Here is a 22,041-nt window from a genome sequence, read left to right on the forward strand (position 1 = left end):
TTCCTTTGTTTTCTTTTTTTGTCACATAAGACAAATCAAAAAAAATTTTTTTTTTTTTTTTTTTTTCTTGTTTGTTTGTTTTTTGTTGTTTTGATCCATAGTTGAGAAAAAGGGGCAGATATTATAAGATTATTTTCTTCTTTCTGCTACCTTTCATTTCATTTTTTTTAAATTATTTTATTTTTTTTTCCTTGTATTAAAATTTTTTTTTATTTGTATTGAATGAAATGAATAAAGATAATAATAATAATAATAATAATAATAATAATAAAAAAAAAACAATTCAACGCGACGCGCTGCGATTAATCGATCGCTGGGAAATAGGACATCTCTTAGAGCTAACATGTGAAGTGACGCACTCAGATTTCAAAACAACGACTTGTCTATCCGCAGTTTTGGGGCAGCAGACGTGCAGTCCAGCTGCGCGGGAATAATAATCCCTGTTTTAATCTGCTTTAGCAGGAGGTAATCCGAACCTCTGGTTCTGAGGCCAACCGAGGCCAGGAGGCGTGACACAGTCCAGCTTTGATTTATTTATCCAAATCTATCGTCCCCTTCTGTGTAGTGTGAAAATATATCCTTAAATTTGCGCATTATGCGCTGTGAGAAAAGAAAGTGACGCAGTTTGTCCAGCTGTGATTACTGGAGGCTCTTGTGCTGATATGTTGTTCCTGTGAGGAGAGGCAGGCTGGGTTTAGGTGATGAAGGCCTAAATAGTGCGGATTATTGCCCCACTCTCCCTCTCTTAGCCTATTTTCCAGCTTCAGCCTCGTTTCGTTTCAGTCTCTGCTGCGGAAAACATGAGCACAGCGGGCGTTCACCGAGGATTCCTCCGGAAATATGGTACGATTCCCACTGTTTCCATTACTTTCTGTTTAATTTGATGCATTTTTCCTTTAATCGATTTAACTCTCATATATGATGCCGCTGCTTTATTTAAATACAGACACATATTGTAGCTGAAGTGCGCACTGCTTACCAAATCCAGCAGCATTTTTTTCTAAGACTCTGCTGATACAGAGTTGGTTGGTTGGTTGGATGGATGGATGGATGGATGGATGGATGGATGGATGGATGGATGGATGGATGGATGGATGGATGGATGGATGGTTGGTTGGTTGGTTGGTTGGTTGGTTGGTTGGTTGGTTGGATGGATGGATGGATGGATGGATGGATGGATGGATGGATGGATGGATGGATGGATGGATGGATGGATGAATGGATGGATGGATGGATGGATGGATGGATGGATGGTTGGTTGGTTGGTTGGTTGGTTGGATGGATGGTTGGTTATTTTTCTTTTACGGATTTAAAAAGGAGGAATAAGAGCAAATTTCTGACAAAATATCTACAAAATGTTGAGATATCTCAGAAATTGTCTAGAAAAATCCTTGGAAATGTTTAAGTTTGAAGAGTCAAAAATTGGTAAAAATTATTTATTTTTTATATTTCTGAGTTTTCAAAGTATAAAATTTGCCAGCAAAAATTCAGAAAGTTTGAGATGAAACGTGGAGATTTCTGAGTTTAAAAAGCTTGAATTTTGTTTACTTTTGGTTCTCAAAAGTTGAAAATTGTAGACAATTTTAGAAAAGTTTTTTTCTACAAAATTTCAGAGATTAATTTTGTTCTGTGTGCATCTTTTTATTTGATATATTTTTCTTTCATGGATTTAAGTCATAGAAAAAAAGAGGAATAGGAGCAAATTTCCAACAAATATCTAAAAAAAACCATTTAGATTAATCTCAGAAAATTTCTAGAAAAATCTTGACTCCTGTGGGAAGTCAAAAATTAGCTAGAAATTTTTAGAGTAATGTAGGAAATTTTCTAGAAAAAACAGTGACATATTTTGGAGATTTGAACCTCAGATAGCAGTTTGTATCCAGTTTGTGTCGCTGTCCCTCTGCAGGAGGCTTCATGTTCAAGCAGTGGAAGGAGAAGTACCTTGTGCTCACCATGGAGGGGAGCCTGCTGGTGTGCCGGGACGCTGAGTCTCCACCGGACCAGGTGGTGGCGCTACAGTCCAACTGTGAGTCGATCGCGGAGGGACGGGAAATCCTGGACCTGCCCAGGCTGCCCCCGGGGGGCAGAAGGGACTGCTGCTTTGCCCTCATCCTGCCCCAGAACAAGTTCCTGCTGCTTCTGTCGGACAACCCCGACGACTGCATGTGGGTGCCAGATGTTCTTTGTCCCACTTTTTATCAGACCTTATCTCCACATGCAGGAACATCGATAAACTGAGGTTCTCTCCTCCTTTGTCCCACTGACTATCAGACTTTGTTTTTATTGCACATGTTTGTCAGACTGACACAGTTCCACCTCTGTGAATGTTTTCCAGCCTGGATGTGTGTCAGAGTTAATAACACGTCTTTTCTTACCTTCCACAGTCTTTGGCTGAAGCTAATCAGGAAAGTGAGAGAGGTCAGTCGCTGTAAAGTTTTATTTGTCCTGTTTCCTCATTAAACCGGTTTTATGGCAGGTTTGATTATAAGATGCAGACATTCAAAAAATAATGAAAACACGGGAGGGTAGAGAAGCCAAAACTTTTGCTACACTAAAAGTAGCAACATATTTTTTACTTAAGTAAAAGTGAGAAGTAGCCGTCCAAGTATTTGGTAAAAAGGCGACTCAATTAACTGATCAAATCATCAATCATTTAATATTTAAGAATTATATCATAAGACTGACCAAAATATAAATTTATGTGGAAATTTTGATATTTTAAAAATCAAAATGAAAGCAATTAGTATAAAAAATATAAAACTATAAAGAATGGATTCGTAATATCAGAATAAAGTCGTACAAGAATAACGTCAAAATAATGTAAGAATAAACTAATCAAATAATTCACTCATTCTTTGTTACCTAGCAACAACTTTTTTGAGTAACTTGTGGTTACCTAGCAACGATGTGTTGAGTAACTTGCACAGCAGTTTACGGTTCCTCATAACTGCTTAAAAACAAAAACGTCGTCGTGAAAAAAACCATAAAAGGTCATAAAATCAAGTTTGGCAGCATTTTAGTTATTTAAAACAAAAAACTCACTAATAATTACAGATACAGACTGACATGAAATGTTTACATTGTAATGCGTTTTCCAGTCGTAACATAAGGGGTGAGCATGAAATACATTTGCTGATTAGTGGATACTAAAATATTAAACGTGAACTGGGACTCTATACTTTAGCATTTTGAACTTCACAGGGTCAAATCTGATTATTAACTATCTGGTTTTATCCCTTTTCACTTTAACAAAGTTTGTAAGTTGCATAGCTCTACTTTTCTTAATATAGGTAATGTTTATTTTCTTTCATTTCTAGGGTGTGATGTCACCTTTGACCCTTCAGAGACAACAAAGCCTCACTCCCTGCATCACAGACAGAGAGCCGCTGCCGGACTCTTCCAGTGATAAGGAGCCCGGATCACCCAGGGTTGCTGGTGCGCCGCCGCCTCTGAGCCGCGTCATTGAGAGAGGAGGCTCGTTCAGAGACAGACAGCCAGGTCAGCGACCTCTGAAAAACAGAAAAAATATCAAAATAACAGCTGAAGAGCTCAAATCAGCCATTTCTTCTACAAATAAATGAATAAAAATAAAGGAGTAACAGCAGACATTTAGACACTCCACCAAGCCGAAAAACTGTTCATTCATCCAGCCACCTGGGGGCGCTATTACAAAAGTAAATGTCTTTGTCCGGGTTTTCCAGGGTTAAAGTACTATGGAGCATAAGGACCACACTAAAAAAATACAATTATGAAAATAAAGTTGAAATATTACGAGACAGTTTTAATGTTTAAACTTTATTCTCTTGAAATATTATAACTTTATTCTTGAAATATTATAACTTTATTCTTGAAATATTATGACTTTATTCTCATAATTTATTTATTTATTCTTAGCAGAAATAAATAAATAAGAGCTCTAATCCTCCTTAAGAAACAGTTCTAGATTTTATTTTTATAATTCAGATGTCTTGTCGTTTTGTGTTTTGCAGCGCCCGGACCGAGGCAGCCTCTGCGGAGCAACTCCGTCGCCCCGCCTCATCGCGTGTCTGACTGCCTGCGCCATGGCAACAGCAGCGATGCGCGGGCGGTGCGGGCGGTGTGTCTGCTGATGGGCGGGGCGGCGGCCTCCTCCGCGTTGGGCTACCTCAGCTCCTGCTCCCCGTCCTCGCCGCTGGCCAGCAGGGCCCCTGGACGTGGCCCCAGGCTCCGGGGCCTTCTCCGATCTCCCCGCCGGCGGCTCCTTCCACGCCTGCAGCCAGGACGTCGACTCCCCGCATTTCAACACCTTCGACTTTGAAGGAGACTCCGACTTTGACGCATTTGACTGCGGAGGATTTGCCTTTTAAAAGGAACTGCAGTGACTGGTTCTCTTAGCACACTGCAAAAACAAACTGGTCTTTTATCTGGTTTCTAGTGGAAGCATGTTAGTACATGTGAAATAAGACAGAACTAACTTACAAGTTGCTTTTCAGCAAGATTTAGAAGCTTGTTTTAGATCAATAATTCCTAGTATTACTGGCAGGTTAGTTCACTTACGAGGGAAATATCTTGCTTTAAAGTTGAACTTTTTTAATCAATATTGAAGGAATATTGACTTAAAGCAATCTCCTAAAGATTTACCCATAAGTTACTTTTGTCTTATTTCATGAGTACAAAAACATTTGCAGTAAAAACCAGACAGAAACACAGGGTAAAATTTTGTTCTTCACTGCAAAAACACAAAATCTTAGAAAGTATTTTTGTTCTACTTTCTAGAAAACTAACTTAGAAGTTACTTTTTACGAGCTCGTTTTAAGTCAATAACTTCTTAATATTGATAAAAAGTACTAATTCAACTGACTGATTGTTTAATTTCTAACAAAACATTTTTCCCACGTTATGAGTGAAATAATCTGCCAGTGGAACTAGAAGTGGGTTGCTAGGTAACGGGCGTGGCTGGGGTTGCTAGGTAACAGCGCAGTGGAATATTCTACCAGTGGAACTAGTAACTTTTTCATCAGAAACGAGTTGTTATATCTTGCTTAAAAGTTACTAGTTTATTAGTTTTGTCTTATTTCAAATGTAATAAGACATTTCCGCTACAAACTAGACAAACATATTTTGTGTTTTTGCAGTGCAGAATCTCTTCATCAGTTCTTTTGTTATAAAAGGTCGTTGCTAATGAATTAAGTCATCTATACATCTGATGTATGAATGAATGAAGGCGTTCTTCCTGGCTTCATGCCCGCACTCCCAAGGTGAATAACTGATCACCTTGACTCCTCTGAACATAAACTGTGTGTGTTGTTCCACAGTTTCCACGCCACAGGATGACCTGACAGTAACTGCACTGCAAAAACACAAAATATTACCAAGTATTTCTGTTTCTAGCGAAAATATCTTAGTACACATGAAATGAGACAAAACTAACTTACAAGAAACTTTTCAGTAAGATATACTGTAGGAGCTTGTTTTAAGTAAACAATTCCTTAATATTGATGAAAAAATAAGTACTAGTTCCACTGGCAGATTAATACATATATAATGTAGGAAAAATATCTTGTTATAAGTGAAATAATCCGCCAGTGAAACTGGAACTTTTTTTCCCCATCAACAATAAGAAATTATTTACTTAAAACAAACTCCTATATTTTGTTTTATTTCACGTGTAGTAAGACATTTGCACTACAAACTCCATCAAAAATACTTGGTAATATTTTGTATTTTGCAGTGTGGGATCATTTTATCTCACATTTCTGTCCTTTTTCCTCTTGTTTTCTTGTAACTGTGCTAATGTTCCTCTGTGTTGATGTAATCTTTGATTTACATTTTCACCTGATCTGAGAAGACGAGCCTTTTCCTACACTTGGCACAGAGATTTATGACTGAATTGTTAAAGAACTGTAAATAAATCCTGCAGTGACTCTGTGGCTTTTACTCCAGTTCAATGTTTGCTCTGTTTGTGTCGGATCAGAGCAAACAGACAGCGGTTAGGTAATCGGGGCGCGGGGATGATGCTGCAGATTTACACATAAGAGTCCTATCTAAATGAGCCATACATTTTTTTTAACAAGGCACTTTAGGGATCGAGATCAAAGTAGAGATATTTACCCACAATTCATGGCGCATATCAGAACTAGTTACTCATTCAAACTGTTATGCATGATGGTAGAGGAGTGATGATACGTGGTTTCCGCAGCACTGGCAGCTGTTTACCTTTCAGTCACTCCTCAGCTTCACTGTGATAGCAGTAAAATACTAAAATAAGCAAATTAAACAGTTATAGATTAGGAGTTAGCTTTGAAATAAGACAAAACTAACTTACAACAAACTTTTCAGCAAGATATAAGAGCTTGTTTTAAGTCAATAATTCCTTAATACAGATTAAAAAGTTCCAGTTCCACTGGCAGATTATTTAATTTTCCCAAAAGTTATAAGTGAAATAATCTGCCAGTGGAACTAGAAGTGGGTTGCTAGGTAACGGGCTTTCCTGGCGTTGCTAGGTAACGCTGCAGAAGAATATTCTACTAACTAGTGGAATTATAGCAACTTTTTCATAAAATAGATTCTCCAAGTCCAGAACAACTAATGTCTTTTTTAAGCCTTACATGTGTAAGATTTCCCTTCTGTTCAATTCAAATGCAAACATTAAACCATATTTTAAAAAATGTTACAAACACTGCAGGATTAATAATCTACAACTCTTATAAAGTTGCTTAGGATTTTTGAGTGTCAAAAGTCATTTATGAAGAGACTAAACAGAAAATGGCCGAGTGTAGAGCCTTGTGGGATGCCCCCCAGACATGTCTTCACTGCAAAAACACAAAATCTTCATTTTTGTCTAGTATCTTGTGTAAATATCTTAGCACACTTGTAATTAGACAAAACTAACTTACAAGTATCTTTTCAACAAGAAATTAAAGTTTGTTGTAAGTCAATAATTCTTTAATATTGATGAAAAAATTCTAGTTAAACTGGCAGATTAATTCATTTATAATGTAGGAAAAATTAGAAAAATCCTGCAGATTGAACTAGTTACTTTTTCATATTGTTAAGGAATTGTTTGCTTAAAACAAGCTCCCATTTCTTGTTGAAAAGCTACTTGTAAGTTACTTTTGTTTCATTTGTGGAAACGAGACCAAAATATTTGGTAGAATTTTGTGTTAATGAAGCCTAGGCAGTAAATTGGACTCTCCAGCCCCACCTGCAACATCCAATCGGTGCGTCCCGCTCATCATGGACGACCTGTCAACGCCTGGACCAAGCCACGTCACGGCCAATCACCGACCAAGCCAATGTTGATAAGGAACTCCATCCATGGCATCTTCCGCTTTCTGGCTGCACTCAACCCACCTCCGCCCCTTCTCCACCTGTCTCTGCTTGAGTCTCTCCAGACTGATTTTGCAGTGTAGTGTTGGTTCCAAAACAAATCCACCATCAACACTTGGAAAGAAACTAACATTCCCTCAGTTTTAACTCACCATAAATAGAAAACAACATTCTTTAATTGTAGCATTTTTTCATTCTGGTCAGGAACTCAACAAAAATCTGTCCAAACTTCATAATTTGTGACAAAAACCTTCTGTTTACTGAGCATTTTGAGCGCGTTTGTCTAGGCAAAACAGTCGAACAGCTTGTCACTGATAATCAGGTGAAAGTACACTCTGTGGGATCACATGGGCCTCACCGCTCCCTGTTAAATATAAACAACGTATCAGACAGGAAAACCAATCGGTTTGATCCAGAGAGACACCTGCTAACCACAGAGAGAGTTATGGAGTTTTATGCAACTCTGCTGCTGGCAGGGCTGATCGGTCTGCTTTGGTTCATCTCTGTTAGAAACAACCAGAAGTACCGTCTGCCCCCAGGGCCCAATCCGCTGCCGCTCATAGGAAACCTGCTGCAAATAAACAAGAATGCACCTTTTAAAAGCTTCCTGGAGGTGAGTTGGCTGAGTAGTGGAGCAAGAAAGTGACCGGAGTGATTTAGTAAAAAAAAAGCAAAAACATAAATTTTTACCAGGTTTCTAGTGCAAATATCTTAGCTCACTGAAATAAGACAAAACTACCTTACAAGTCAGGGCCGGCCCAAGCCTCCATGGGGCCCTAAACGAAATTTGGTTTTGGGGCCCTCTAGTTCTGCTAACAATGTGGATTGCTGGAATCAACAGTCAGATGATGGGATCATTCACACACCTGCTTTAAACTTATTGCATCGCTGATAGTGCTGTTTACATTATATCCTATGCATGTATAATATAGGTTATATTTATCAGCCAGTCGATTTCTAGGTGCCAATTTCCTTCATTTTGGGGGATTGTGATTGGCCTATCCTTACACATGAAAGCCATCTGATCCCCTGATCTCATTTTTGTTAGCAAAGGTTTAAAAATCAGCCTCTGTCCTCGTCTGCTCTGCAGTGAGAGGTTTGACTGACAGACCAGCCCACCAGGTCAGGTCTAAACGTTTACAGTTAACAATATTCACCCCACTGTTGCTAACTCAGTGACTTTCTTGCTACATTTAGCGACTCATTTCAAGTTAAAACTCAGCTTCACACAAAGACGCTAGCATAAATGTTTGGCTGTTGAACTGGACCGGTCAAAGTCGCTATAAAGCTAATTTTCTATTAGCAGCTTCACAAATATTTTCTATAAACATTACAAAGATACATTAAAACAAACCTTTATCTTGGCTTTTTTTTCTATTCTTCCTCTTTTCTCCCTCCCTGAAGGATAAGTCCTTTTTTGAGACATTGTTTCGCCAACTTATCTTCGACCGGAGCTTTGGCCGTTTGGACGCTCACTGCTCGGCAGCTCATGTAACCGGCGAAGCGTGTGGTGAAATTGTGTGTTTTTGTTATTATAATGACGTAGAAATCGTTACCAAAAAACTAAATTAAAAAAAATCAGCTCCATTGAAGGGGCCCTTTGGTGGCCATGGGGCCCGAAGTGGCTGCTTAGTTTGCTTTGCCTTAGGGCGGCCCTGTTACAAGTAACATTTTAGCAAGAAATAGATAATTATTTCACTTATAACAAGAGAAAATATCTTGATAAATGAAATAATCTGCCAATATTAAGGAATTATTTATGGAAAACAAGCTCTAGATTTTTCTGAAAAGTTTCTGTGAAGTACATTTTGTTTTATTTCAAGTGAACTAAAATGTTTGCAGTACAAAGAAGACCAAAGATTTTGGTAAGATTTTGTGTTTTTGCAGCTAAATGTGGTTGAAACATATCTGTTGTAACCAAAGACTTTCTGCATGCAGGTTTTGTGTATTCTTTGATTTAAGCTGTTCTTTAAAACTAATTTGTTATTAAAATGAATACTTACTTTGAAACACTGATTTATTTGGTAGTGCAAATTATGTCGGTGCACTGCAAAACACTTGAATTAATAAAAAAATACCTTCCACTTAACTTTTCATCCAGATAGGAGGTCATTTGAAGTCTGTAAGCCTTAAATATTGATTTAAAAAGTACAAGTTTCACTGGCAGATTATTTCACTCACTACATCACGTTTTTCCATGTTCTAAATCAAGTAATCTGGGAGTGAAACTAGAACCTTTTCATCAATATTAAGGAATTATTTACTTGAAACAAGCTGTTATATCTTTCTGAAAAGTTACTTGTAAGTTAGTTTTGCCTTATTTCAAGTGTACTGAGATATTTGCCCTAGAAATTAGACCAAAAATACTCTAATATTTGGTTTCTGAAACAAATCCACAGTTTCTGTTAACTTCTGCACGGAGAAAATTAGTTTTCCTGGAATTTTCTCAAATGTTTTGTATTTCTGTTTAAATAATCATCTGTTTTTACATTTAGTTCAGTAAAACCTACGGTCCTGTGATGACCTTTAACCTGGGCTGGCAGCGGGTCGTTGTTCTGGTCGGATACGACGCAGTGAAGGAAGCTTTGGTGGACCAAGCAGACGACTTCACAGGCAGAGCGCCGCTGGCATTTTTGTACAAAGTCACCAGAGGATACGGTAACCGCTAACATCCGCTGCTGATGGTCTTCCTGCCTGTCGCAAAAACCAATTAATCAATTAATCGCATGATAGCTAAAAATGAGTGGCGCCAGAATTTCCACACCACAAAAACACAAAATTTGACCAAGTATTTTTTTAGTCTCGTTTCTAGTGAAAATATCTTAGTACACTTGAAATAAGACTTTTCAGCAAAATATAGGAGTTTGTTTTAACTCAATAAATGATGAAAAAGTTCTAGTTCCGCCAGCAGACTGTTCCACTGAGCCGTTACCTAGCAACCCCAGCCAAGCCCAACCCGTAACCTAGCAACCCAATTCTAGTTCCACTGGCAGGTTATTTCACTTGTAATATTGCTAAAATGTCTTGTTATAAGTGAAATAATCTGGCAATGGAACTAGTATTTTCTTGCTGAAAAGTTACTTGTAAGAGTTTTGACTTATTTCAGCAGTAAGAAGATACATGCACTAGAAACTATACAAAAATACTTGGTAAAACATTGTGTTTTTGCAGTGCATTCTGATGAGTAATATTTTTTTAAAGGCAATTTTGTTGACAGCGACTTCATAATCCATTTCAGTTAAGGTTTTGGTTGTGTTTGGCTTTAAATTCCATTTCTTCATGTTTTTGTTTTTATTTAGGATATTTAGAAGATCTTCCAGGTTTAGTGTTCTTTACAAAATTGAGGTTTATTGGTTTTTGAGAAGAGGAATTTGAATTTTCATGCCATTATTACAAAATTATTTAAAATTTCCCTGGATGTCTGCTTCTGTTTGGCAGGCATTGGGATCAGCAATGGGAACCGCTGGCGTCAGCTGCGGCGCTTCACTCTGTCGACTCTACGAGACTTTGGGATGGGAAGGAAAGGGATGGAGGAGTGGATCCAGGAGGAGAGCAAACACCTGAGGGCTCGCATCCGCAGTTTCAAAGGTAAGGTGTCTACTTCTTGAATTGAGGGCTAAAAAGTTTATTTACACATTTTTACATTTAAATATTCCTACTTCACTGCAAAAACACAATCTTACCATGTATTTTTGGTCTAGTTCCTACTAAAAATATCTTGGTATAATTAAAATAAGACAAATTTAACTTTCAAGTAACTTTTCAGCAAGATATAGAAGCTTCTTTGAGTCAATAATTTCTTCATATTGATAAGAAGTATTAGTTCCTGACAGTTTTTTTTCAATTAAAAGATGAGTGTCAAAGTTAATTAAAAAGAAATTCTAGCAAATTTGCAACTTTTCCCACTCAAAAGCTTACTTCTTTTTCTAGAAAACTTCTGAGACATTCTGGGAGAAAATTACACCTTCATTTAAGTTAATTATTTAAAGTGTACTAAGATATTTGACTAGAAACTAGACCAAAAATACATTTTATGTGTACACATGAAAACTCAGTGCAAAAATCTAAAAGTAAATAAAATAAAATCAGCAAAAATTAACAGGCTAAAAGCTATTGTGAGATCTTGGAAATATCTGCAGTTTGAATATATTTCTGTCAAATCATGAATGTGAGGTCAGTTTTTTTGAAGTCATAAAGTGAACCAAAACCACATCTGAAATTTGCATATATTTTAATTTTCTATTATCGAATCAATAACTTAATCTATCAGATTGAAAATCTTGTCATAATTGAGAGACATGAAGGAGTTTGAATGAAATGCAGTTTTATAATTTAGTGTAAGTTAATGATTTATTATAATCCTGACTGTTTTGGCACAACAACTGGTGCAACATGAAACTGAATGATGGTGTAAACAGGTTTTTTTGTGCCACACCTCAAATGCACAAGTCCAGAGTCTGCAGGATAAAACCTGCTCCGCTGTTCAAGCAGTTAAAAACTGAGCAAACGTTTTACATATGCGCCTTTTTGAGAACCTTTGTAGGGCTGAAACGATTCATCGAGTAACTCGAGTAACTCGATTACAAAAAATCCTCAAGGAAATTTATCTGCCTCGAAGCTTCGCTAAATTTATTGTATTGTAATAAGCAATGCTGTTAAATACGCAGCACACTGGTCTAGCCGGAGGGTTTTTGTGTTGCACAACGCTACCACGTCCGTTAGCGCCTGGAGCACATGTGCTAAGTTTGTAGCTATGGAGGGAACCGGAGAATGCTCAGAAGGAGAACCCCGAAAGCGACAAAAAATGTCAAAAGTTTGGGAACATTTTAGGCTAAACAGAAAGGACAACACAGCGCAATGCATCCACTGCAAAGCAGAATTGGCGTACCACAACAGCACGACATCAATGTTGCAGCATCTGAAGAGAAAACACCCGCTACATGCATCCAACTCGTACACGGTTGCCAACAGGTAACGTTTATGTTCTCTTTGCTAACTACGTTGTGTGATAATCTGCCATGTTATAGATGTAAATTGAGGCACATTATTTTGCTAACGTTACATCTAAACATAGCGGTTACTTAACCGGGTGTAGTGTAAATTGTATGTGAGGGTGGAACTGAGAGAAATTATGCAGGACTTAATGTAAGTTTGTTAATAAAAATACGCAGCAACAGATTACAGGCATAAGCTGAAAAGCATTTATTTATTGGTGTCTTTCCATCCTGAAAAGTTAGTCTTTTCTTCTCGCTACTGTTATGTATGAATTAGAAATTTTTGATTAATATTTTTTGTAGTAATTCTATATTTGTTTATACCTAAGCAATCAAGAATAAATAATAGCATCGTTTTAATAAAAATAGCAACATTTTTGCATTTTATCATGACTAGTTAAGGCTGCAGAACTCTGTACAAACTCAAACCTTTACATTTTGAGTAAGTTTATTTTTTTCCTAACATATAGATTACATTCTGTTTTCCAATACATAAAAAAAACATTTCACTGCATTTAGATTTTTCTGTGATGGTTAAAAATAATGCTTTTAATTAAAGCATCCTCAAAACTCACACATAAATGAAAGCCTTAAATCCATAAATAAAATAAAACTGAAACTAAAGCTGCTATCATGGCAGATGAGCTGTCAGTGCAGATTCCAACTTAATAATATTAAATGTTATAATATCCAAATTAGTGCACTTGAAATATATTTAATTCATAACAAGGAATAAACAAATAATCATTACATTGTGCTTCTTTTCAGTGAACCGAAGAGTCATACGTTGGACAGCTTTGTTCAAAGGGTTCCAGGATGTTCGGTTGTTCAAGCAGCTGAGTTCACAAACAGCATTTTAAATATGATCATCACAGACATGCGACCGCTGTCCGTGGTGGAAGATGAAGGATTCCAGAAGATGATCTCCACCTTCAATCCAAATTATACCCCTCCTTCCAGAACCTACTTTGTAAAAATGATGGAGAAAAAGTATGAAGAAATCAAAGACAAATTGAAAAACATCCTAAAAGAGACAGACAGCATTGCTCTCACAGCAGACATTTGGACAAGTGTTGCCACAGAGGCATATCTTGGAGTGACATGCCACTTTCTTGGAGAGGACTGGAAAATGAAGTCCCACACCCTGACAACAATGCCACTTGAAGAAAGACACACAGCAGCAAACATTGCAGAGTGGCTTGAGGAGGTTATTGCAAAGTTTGATGTTCCACCTGAGAAAGTCAGAGCTGTCATCCACGACAATGGTGCCAATATTGTAGCAGCAGTGAAGATTTTGGCAGAAAAGCATAAGTGGGCATCTGTGCGATGTGCAGGGCACACCCTGAACTTGGTGGTACAGAATGCTCTGAAGAGCAACCAGAGCATCTCAAAGTGTGTGGCAGCTGCAAGATGTCTTGTTGAACATTTTAAAAAAAGTGAACTGGCTTGCACAAAGCTGAAGGATAAGCAACAGCAAATGGGCACAGCATCACACATGCTCATACAAGATGTAAGCACTCGTTGGAACAGTACTTTCCACATGCTGTGTAGGCTGCTGGAGCAAAGATGGCCGATAACTGCTGCACTATCTGACCCAGCATTGACACCACGAGGAAAACACTACCTTGATCTTAAGCCAGAGCAGTGGAATATTATAGAGGAGATAAGCAAGGCTCTTCAGCCATTTGAAGAAGCAACGGTGTTTCTGAGTGGGCAAGACTACGTTACTCTTTCTGCACTTCCACAACTTGTGCAAAGCCTCAAGAAGTCCATACAGACCCAAGTTTTTGAGACTGCACCAGCTCAGTCATACCAAGCTGAAGTGATGGCACAGATCACAACAAGATGGGAAGGACTATTTATGTGTCAGCCTCAATCCTCAAATACTGTTGTACTTACTGCTGCTTTAGATCCCAGATTTAAGAAACTTAAGTTCTTGCCCCCAGATGAAGCCTTTAAGATCCAAAGCATGGTTCAAACAATGGTCCTTGATGTCAAAAAGAAAATGAGACAGAAAAATTCAGGTGAAAATGAGGTCTCCACTGATGCCCAAGACAAGCCTGTAGAGCATCAGCAGAACACCAACACATTTTTCAGCAATCTACTGGGTTCTTCAGAATCCAGCACAAGTGATGAGGAGGATGAGGAACAGCATTTGAACCAAGATGTTCAAAAGGAAGTCTTGATGTACTTTGGAGAGCATACACTGTCCAAGAGGGAGAACCCACTTCTATGGTGGAAATCAAATGCAGCACGGTACCCAACACTGTCAAAACTTGCAAAGTTCTTTCTGTGTATACCAGCAACATCAACACCATCAGAACGGCTTTTTTCCGCAGCAGGGAACATCGCATCGAAGCGCAGGGCAAGCCTCAGTTCACAACATGTCGACATGCTCACTTTCCTTCACAGCAACCATAGTCTTCTTTAAGGCTTCTTTAACAGTTAAACACATGCACACCTGTGTGTTGGAGCATTTAAGAAATGCATATTGAATAACATTCAGTATATGTTGGATTTAAGATATTTTTTTATTCCATCTTTAAGAACATCCAAGTTGATTTTGTTGAGGTTCAAGTTGTTTTTGTAAAGCCAGTGTTTACTATTTTGCCTTAGTAATCTTTTCTATTAATTCTTTTTTTATTTCTCCTCTGTTTTTGCAGTTAAGAAAGCAGGAAATCTGTTCTACCTCAGATTTGAAACTTATAATTTGAATGTATAAAAGGCAGTATTCTCTGGTTTGCCTTAACTTTTCTATTTAAAGCTAATGAATATTTTTTTACTCTTTTGTGTTAGCACTGAAAAAAGCAAGGAATTTGTTGCACCTTAGACTTAAAATATATTGTATAAAATGCAGTATTTACTATTTTGTCTAAACTTGTTTTATTTTTAAATCAAGTATTTTCTTTATTTATCTTTTCTGTTTGAACTTTAGAACAAAAAAGCAAGAGATTTGCTGTACTACTGATTTGAAACTTTACTGGAGGTTTAATTGCGTTATCAATAAAATGTTAGAGTTAAATGAGTTGTTTACTTAGTTCTTTTACGTGTATGTGTATTACTCACTGAAGATAAATACATAAACTAAAAGCTGGAGTATAGACATTTTTATAAGCATATTTGTGAGCCTGCCACTTTATTATTTGAATATAATTTAATATCTTAGTATAACTTTTCTTCAGGTTAAAGCAAACTACTGTTACAAGTAAACTTTCTAAACTACAAACATTTAACTGTTAGGGATGCTCAAAAAGGAGATATTGGACTGATCTGGACTAACTGGTGTTATTGCAGATTTGCCAATAGTTTATTTTATAAAATTTTTTTATCCGATTACTCGATTAATCGTAAGAATAATCGATAGATTACTCGATTACTAAAATATTCGTTTACAACAACCCTAAACCTTTGTAAAACAAGTCTATTGTGTTGCTGTTTCTGCCTCCAGGCAAACCTTTTGACCCCACAATCCTTCTGAGTCGCACCGTGTCAAACATAGTCTGCTGCCTGGTGTTCGGCCAACGCTTCAGCTATGAAGACAAGCAGTTTCTGAAGCTTCTCAACGTCATTTCCAGCTTCATCAGGTTCAACAGCAGCCCTATGGGTGCGGTAAGTGGGAGGCGGCCCTCTACACTGCACAAAAACAAAATCTAACCAAGTTGTTTTGGTCTAGCTACTAGAGCATCCATCCATCTTCTTCCACTTATCCGGGGTCGGGTCGCGGGGGTAGCAGCTTCAGAAGGGAGGCCCAGACTTCCCTCTCCCCGGCCACTTGTTCCAGCTCCTCTGGCGGGAATCCCGAGGCGTTCCCAGGCCAGCCGAGAGACATAGTCCCTCCAGCGTGTCCTGGGTCTTCCCCAGGGCCTCCTCTCGGTGGGACGTGCCCGGAATACCTCACCAGGGAGGCGTCCAGGAGGCATCCTGACCAGATGCCCGAGCCTCAACTGGCTCCTCTCGATGTGAAGGAGCAGCGGCTCTACTCTGAGTCCCACCTGGATGACTGAGCATCTCACCCTATCTCTAAGGGAGAGCCCAGACACCCTGCGGAGAAAACCCATTTCGGACTCATGTATCCGCGTGCATAGCAGGAGTGATCTCTAAGGCAGGAGCTCGGCTTCAGTCAGGCAAAAATTAATCAATCAACGTTAGAAATGGATGTGGAAGTTAAAGCACAACATTGTTCAAAGAAGTATTGGTTTAAGATTTGTATATTTAAGCAAAATAATGTCTTTCTCTGTAAAACTTTCACATGTTCAAAACTACCATGTTAGTTTAGTATATTCTGGGAAACAAAGATGCAGTTTTTTCTTCCACAGATGTACAGCATCTTTCCGTGGGCCATGGAGCAGCTTCCTGGACAGCATCACACTGTCTTCAACAAGTTCGAAGAGATCCGAGATTTTGTGGAGATGAAGATCCAGGAGCACAGAAAGACGGTGGATCCCAGCTCACCGAGAGATTTCATCGACTGCTTCCTCATCCGAGCTCATCAGGTTGGGGACATTATCAAGATTACTTGTTCTTATTAAATGAAATCAGCAAAAGAATTAACATACAGATTGTCTTATTGATGAAAATATTACAAGTTCCACTGGTATAATATTCTACTGCACCGTTACCTAGCAACCCCAGCCCGTTACCTAGCAACCCAGTTCTAGTTCCACTGGTAGATTATTTCATTCATAACATGGGAAACATTTCTTGTTATAAGTGAAATAATTTGCCAGTAGAATGAGTACTTTTTCATGAAAATAAAATCATTTATTGACTTAAAACAAGCTCCTGCATTTTGCTGAAAAGTTACTTATAAGTTAGTTTTCTCTTATTTCAAGTGTACTAAGATATTTTCACTAGAAACTATACTAAAGTGTCTTGGTAAGAATTTGTATTTTTGCAGTGCAGCACCCCTACCACTGGGTTGAGCAGGTTTTCTGGTGGAAACAATGAAATATTTTTGAATTAATATTAAAAATCTCCCCTTTTTTCTCTCAGGAAAAAGACAATCCCTCCACTGAGTTCCACTATGACAACCTGTTTGCTACCGTGATTAATTTGTTCGTAGCAGGAACAGAAACCACCAGCTCCACCATCAGATACGCTCTCAGTGTGCTGATCAAACACAAGAACATTCAGGGTCTGTAGATATACACTATAAATACAGTTTGTTGCTGACACAACAAACTGAGTTAAACAGGCGTCCATTTTGCATCGTCTTCTCCAGAAAAAATGCAGGAGGAGATTGACTCTGTGGTTGGACGGGAGCGATGCCCCAACATGGAGGATCGGAAATCCCTGCCGTTCTCGGACGCCGTCATTCATGAAATTCAGCGTTTTCTGGACATCGTCCCCTTCAGTCTCCCTCGCTACGCTCTGGAAGACGTCTCATTCAGGGGTTACACGATTCCCGAGGTACTGTTTTGAAAACGCCAAGGTTTTTCCTCAGTAAATGTGTTTGTAAAGAGTCTTTAGTAGGTAGAGGATGTCAGAGTACTGAAAATTGTACTCAAGTAGGAGGACTTCTCCATATTTTTACCCTATCTGGTTTATTTAGTAGGAACTAGGTAAAATATAAAGTAGCTGTCCAAGAAATTAAAGTAAAAAAGTATTTGGTAAAAAGGCTATTCAAGTACTGATCTAAACATCGACCATTTAATATTTAAAAATTACATAAACAGACCAAAATCTAAATTTATGTGGAAATATTGGCTTTTTAAAGATCAAAATTCAAATAATTCATATAAATAAGCAACAAAATTAAGGAAAATCTAATCAATTTCTTTCAAAATAAAATGTATGGAACTGTAGATTCTGTGTCTGGTGAGTTTTTGGTTAAAATAAACTTGTTCAAAGTTATGAAAATCGAAAATAAAAAAAAACAAAACTTGTTCTTCATTATTCACAGAGAGAAATTATTCACAAAGAGCAGAGAATCCAGACATTTTACTCAAGTAAGAGTTGCTACACTGCAAAAATAAAAATACTCAAGTAAAAAGTACAGTTACTCAAGTAAATGTCCTGACCAGATAACTGCAAAGTGGTGGGACTAAAAGGTTAGTTAATCAAAAATTTTACTTCCGCTAATGTTAAAGAACTACAACAACACGGTATTTACCAGAAGCTAATGCTAAAGCGCTAACTTAAATTCAAAATGTATCCTTGAAAGACTACAAAGAACCAATTTTATTCTGACTTTATGCTCTACAATGCCATTAGATATTATGTTTATATATTGCTCCATACTGTCCATGTTTTGTTCCTGTACATTTCTTGTTGCAATTAAGTTACTGGAGGAAAACAGAGACGGAACTTGAGGAGAGGAAGTGGAACTGCTACGTGCACAGACTTCAAAATAAGAGCGTGAATAGAAAGGTCTAAATAAGAATTAACAGTGAATAACCAAAACTTCAGCACAGATATTGAACATTATTTAACTTAATATTTACAAAATAGCCAAGTAAAGTAACGCTTCAGGATTTATTCAGAAAAGAGCGCTAAACATTTTCAAAATTAGCAAATTAGCGCTAAATAAAAACTCTGCTAGAGGAGGTTTGTATCAAAGATTTAGCAAGGAACACTTGGTTGTGGCTTGTTTATAACGTATTTTCCCTCTATAGACAATACAGTCTACTGTACACCATAACAGTGACAATATATTCTTCAGATTCTGGTTGTACTGTTCTTGAATATTGCTTCTGCTGTTGTGTCTATGTAGGGAACGTCGATTATACCGCTGCTGCACTCCGTTCTTAAAGACGAGAAGCAATGGGCGACTCCGTATTCCTTCAACCCGCAGCACTTTCTAGACCAGAATGGCAACTTTAAGAAAAACCCAGCATTCTTCCCTTTTTCTGCAGGTAAATCCGTCACCTCAGAGTTCATTAATACACGTGTTTTCATAGAGGGCGGCAGGGGGCGCTGTAGAGGCCTCAGAAAGTTGGAGGGGAAATTAAAAAATAAAAAAAAACTGTTAAAAATAATTGTTTTACATATTTAAATGTCAGTCAAATTGATCCAGCTGCTGAGCTTGTCAAGTTTCTGGGAAGAAACAGTACAGCTGCAAAAAAAACATAAGAAATGTGGGTCTAAAATAAAATTTGATGTTATTAATATAAAATATTACAGATTTCTTATCAAAAAGTTGATTTTGGTGGAAAATTGTATTATCTAGTGTTAAATTCATGGTCACCTAAAATCTGAAGGTATGACGTAGCATTTAAGCTAAATTAATGAAATAATTAAGGAAAAGTGAATAAAAGACATTCTGAAAGTTGACATTTGTTTACATATTTTCTATAATTTTATGTAGATTTGCAGGGTTAATGCTCTTTGGGGGGGATCATGCATGGAGAAGTTTAGGATTTCCTGGATTAAACATTCAGTTAGCATTCACTATAACATCACTTAATGCTTATATTCTGTTTCCTCAGGGAAAAGAGCCTGTGTGGGCGAGTCTCTGGCTCGTATGGAGCTTTTTATCTTCATAGTGACTCTCCTGCAGGACTTCACCTTTACCTGCCCTGAAGGTCCCGACAGCATCAACCTCATTCCAGAGTACAGCAGCTTCGCCAACCTGCCTCGTTCTCACAAAATCATCGCGACGCCAAGATGAAAGGGAACAGCTGCTCTGAGGCAATCTGAAAATATCTCAATTCAACTTCAATAATAATTACATTTTAACTGCATTTATTTCACTAATATGTTGATCCAACTTACAAGATTGAAACAATGGTCTATGTCATTTTTTGTCAAAAGTGATTTTGACAAAAAAAACACCTCTTTCCTTCCAAAAAATGAATGAAAAAATAAATAAATAGGTTTTGCCAAAAAATGACTTGGGTACTTATTTTAGGAAGGTGATGATGTTGAAAAAACATGTTATGATTACTATATATTTTTTATGCCTATTGTTCTGTAAATATTGATTATTTTTTGTTACACAATTGTTAGGATAAATATTAAAAATAAAGAATTTATACTGTGATTATGTGCCATAATTCTCATCTTTTTTTAAGTGATTTTCATAAAATAAAACCAAGGAAGTTAATATTCTGAGGAACCCCCACAAAAACACAACATCAAATCTTAAAATCTGGCCATGGCGTGGTATTAGTACCAAATTAATATGTTTGTGCATCCAGCGGTGGCTACTTCCTTGTTGCAGGAGGCTAACTCTATTCTGTTTAGTGTGTTCACAATTAAGAAGGTACAAGGAAACAAACACTGCAAACAATCAGATCAAACACAGCAGCTGCCTTTGCTTGTTAATCACAGCAGGACGCTGAACTGACAAGGCAAAAAATAAATAAATAACAATCGAGCTACCACATCTACCATTAGCATAACTTTGGATCAATAACATTAATCATTTAGCAAATAATATATTAATCTAATACTTAGGTTTTGGTAATAACGCAAAATAAAAGTATATAAAGTAGTAATAATTGTTAGAAAAAAATCAAATACAAGGTTTCCCCCAGAAAACTTGCTAAGCCTGGTGGGTGGTTGGGCGCTAGGGCAGTCATTTATCCGGCGGCCCGTCGTCTTTTGGAGTATAAGGACCAGACTAAAAAAATACAATTATGAGAAAATAATTCCATAATATACAAATTAAAAAGTTCCAGTTCCACTGGCAGATTATTTAATTTTCCCCAAAGTTATAAGTGAAATAATCTGCCAGTGGAACTAGAACTGGGTTGCTAGGTAACGGGCTTTCCTGGGGTTGCTAGGTAACGGCGCAGAAGAATATTCTACTAACTAGTGGAATTATAGTAACTTTTTCATAAAATAGATTCTTCAAGTCCAGAACAACTAATGTCTTTTTTAAGTCTTACATGTGTAAGATTTCCCTTCTGTTCAATTCAAATGCAAACATTAAACTATATTTTAAAAAATGTTACAAACACTGCAGGATTAATAATCTACAACTCTTATAAAGTCGCTTATGATTTTTGAGTGTTAAAAGTCATTTATGAAGAGACTAAACAGAAAATGGCCGAGTGTAGAGCCTTGTGGGATGCCCCCAGACATGTCTTCACTGCAAAAACACAAAATCTTCATTTTTATCTAGTATCTTGTGTAAATATCTTAGCACACTTGTAATTAGACAAAACTAACTTACAAGTATCTTTTCAACAAGAAATTAAAGTTTGTTGTAAGTCAATAATTCTTTAATATTGATGAAAAATTCTAGTTAAACTGGCAGATTAATTCATTTATAATGTAGGAAAAATTAGAAAAATCCTGCAGATTGAACTAGTTACTTTTTCATATTGTTAAGTAGGCCTGTTGCGATAAACGATGAATCAATTAATCGTACGATAAATTAAAACTATCAACACCATTTTAATTATCGGCATTATCGTCTCTTCCGGCCTTTTTCTCCTTCTGCTAATGACACTGAATGAAAAAAGGCTCAACTCCGGTGCTCTCCACTGACCCTCCCTTCCTCATTTCCTTGGTGTAAAGCCCAGCGCACACGACACGATCTTAGAGCTGTCGGCCGATTGTCGGCCCATTTTCAAAACCTGACAGACCACACATGAGCCGACAGAAATCTTAGGTATATCGGTTCCATCAGGTTCGGTCCTGCCGTGTGGTGTCCAACAATGGGCACAAAATAATGGCTACAAGTCCAGTTAACTAATTTTAAAACCAGGTATTAATCAATGCTTTACTACAATCTACCTGCAATGCATGTGGCTAGTGTCAGCGTAAAGTCCTGACTGAATGGAAATCATTA

General features: G+C 37.4%; 3 protein-coding genes across 3 annotated transcripts; all 3 read left to right on the forward strand.

The window, feature by feature from the left end:
- The first annotated feature begins 283 nt into the window (after positions 1-283).
- LOC116707559 (pleckstrin homology domain-containing family B member 2) lies at positions 284-4,664 on the forward strand. The gene is made up of 5 exons (XM_032544951.1): positions 284-843; positions 1,907-2,165; positions 2,385-2,418; positions 3,318-3,498; positions 3,990-4,664. Exons 1-5 carry the CDS (start codon positions 801-803, stop codon positions 4,295-4,297), a joined length of 825 nt encoding a protein of 274 aa, XP_032400842.1. The 5' UTR covers positions 284-800; the 3' UTR covers positions 4,298-4,664.
- Positions 4,665-7,753: 3,089 nt separating this feature from the next.
- LOC116707483 (cytochrome P450 2G1-like) lies at positions 7,754-20,283 on the forward strand. Its single transcript, XM_032544840.1, has 9 exons — positions 7,754-7,921; positions 9,804-9,966; positions 10,747-10,896; positions 15,751-15,911; positions 16,619-16,795; positions 17,295-17,436; positions 17,524-17,711; positions 19,015-19,156; positions 19,730-20,283. The coding sequence occupies exons 1-9, from the start codon at positions 7,754-7,756 to the stop codon at positions 19,909-19,911; spliced, it is 1,473 nt and encodes a 490-aa protein (XP_032400731.1). The 3' UTR covers positions 19,912-20,283.
- On the forward strand, positions 11,887-15,651 carry LOC116737683 (zinc finger BED domain-containing protein 1-like). Its single transcript, XM_032591033.1, has 2 exons — positions 11,887-12,279; positions 13,071-15,651. The coding sequence occupies exons 1-2, from the start codon at positions 12,062-12,064 to the stop codon at positions 14,731-14,733; spliced, it is 1,881 nt and encodes a 626-aa protein (XP_032446924.1). The 5' UTR covers positions 11,887-12,061; the 3' UTR covers positions 14,734-15,651.
- Positions 20,284-22,041: the final 1,758 nt, after the last annotated feature.

The sequence above is a fragment of the Xiphophorus hellerii genome, chromosome 18, assembly GCF_003331165.1.
Source record: "Xiphophorus hellerii strain 12219 chromosome 18, Xiphophorus_hellerii-4.1, whole genome shotgun sequence".
NCBI classification, from domain to species: Eukaryota; Metazoa; Chordata; class Actinopteri; order Cyprinodontiformes; family Poeciliidae; genus Xiphophorus; species Xiphophorus hellerii.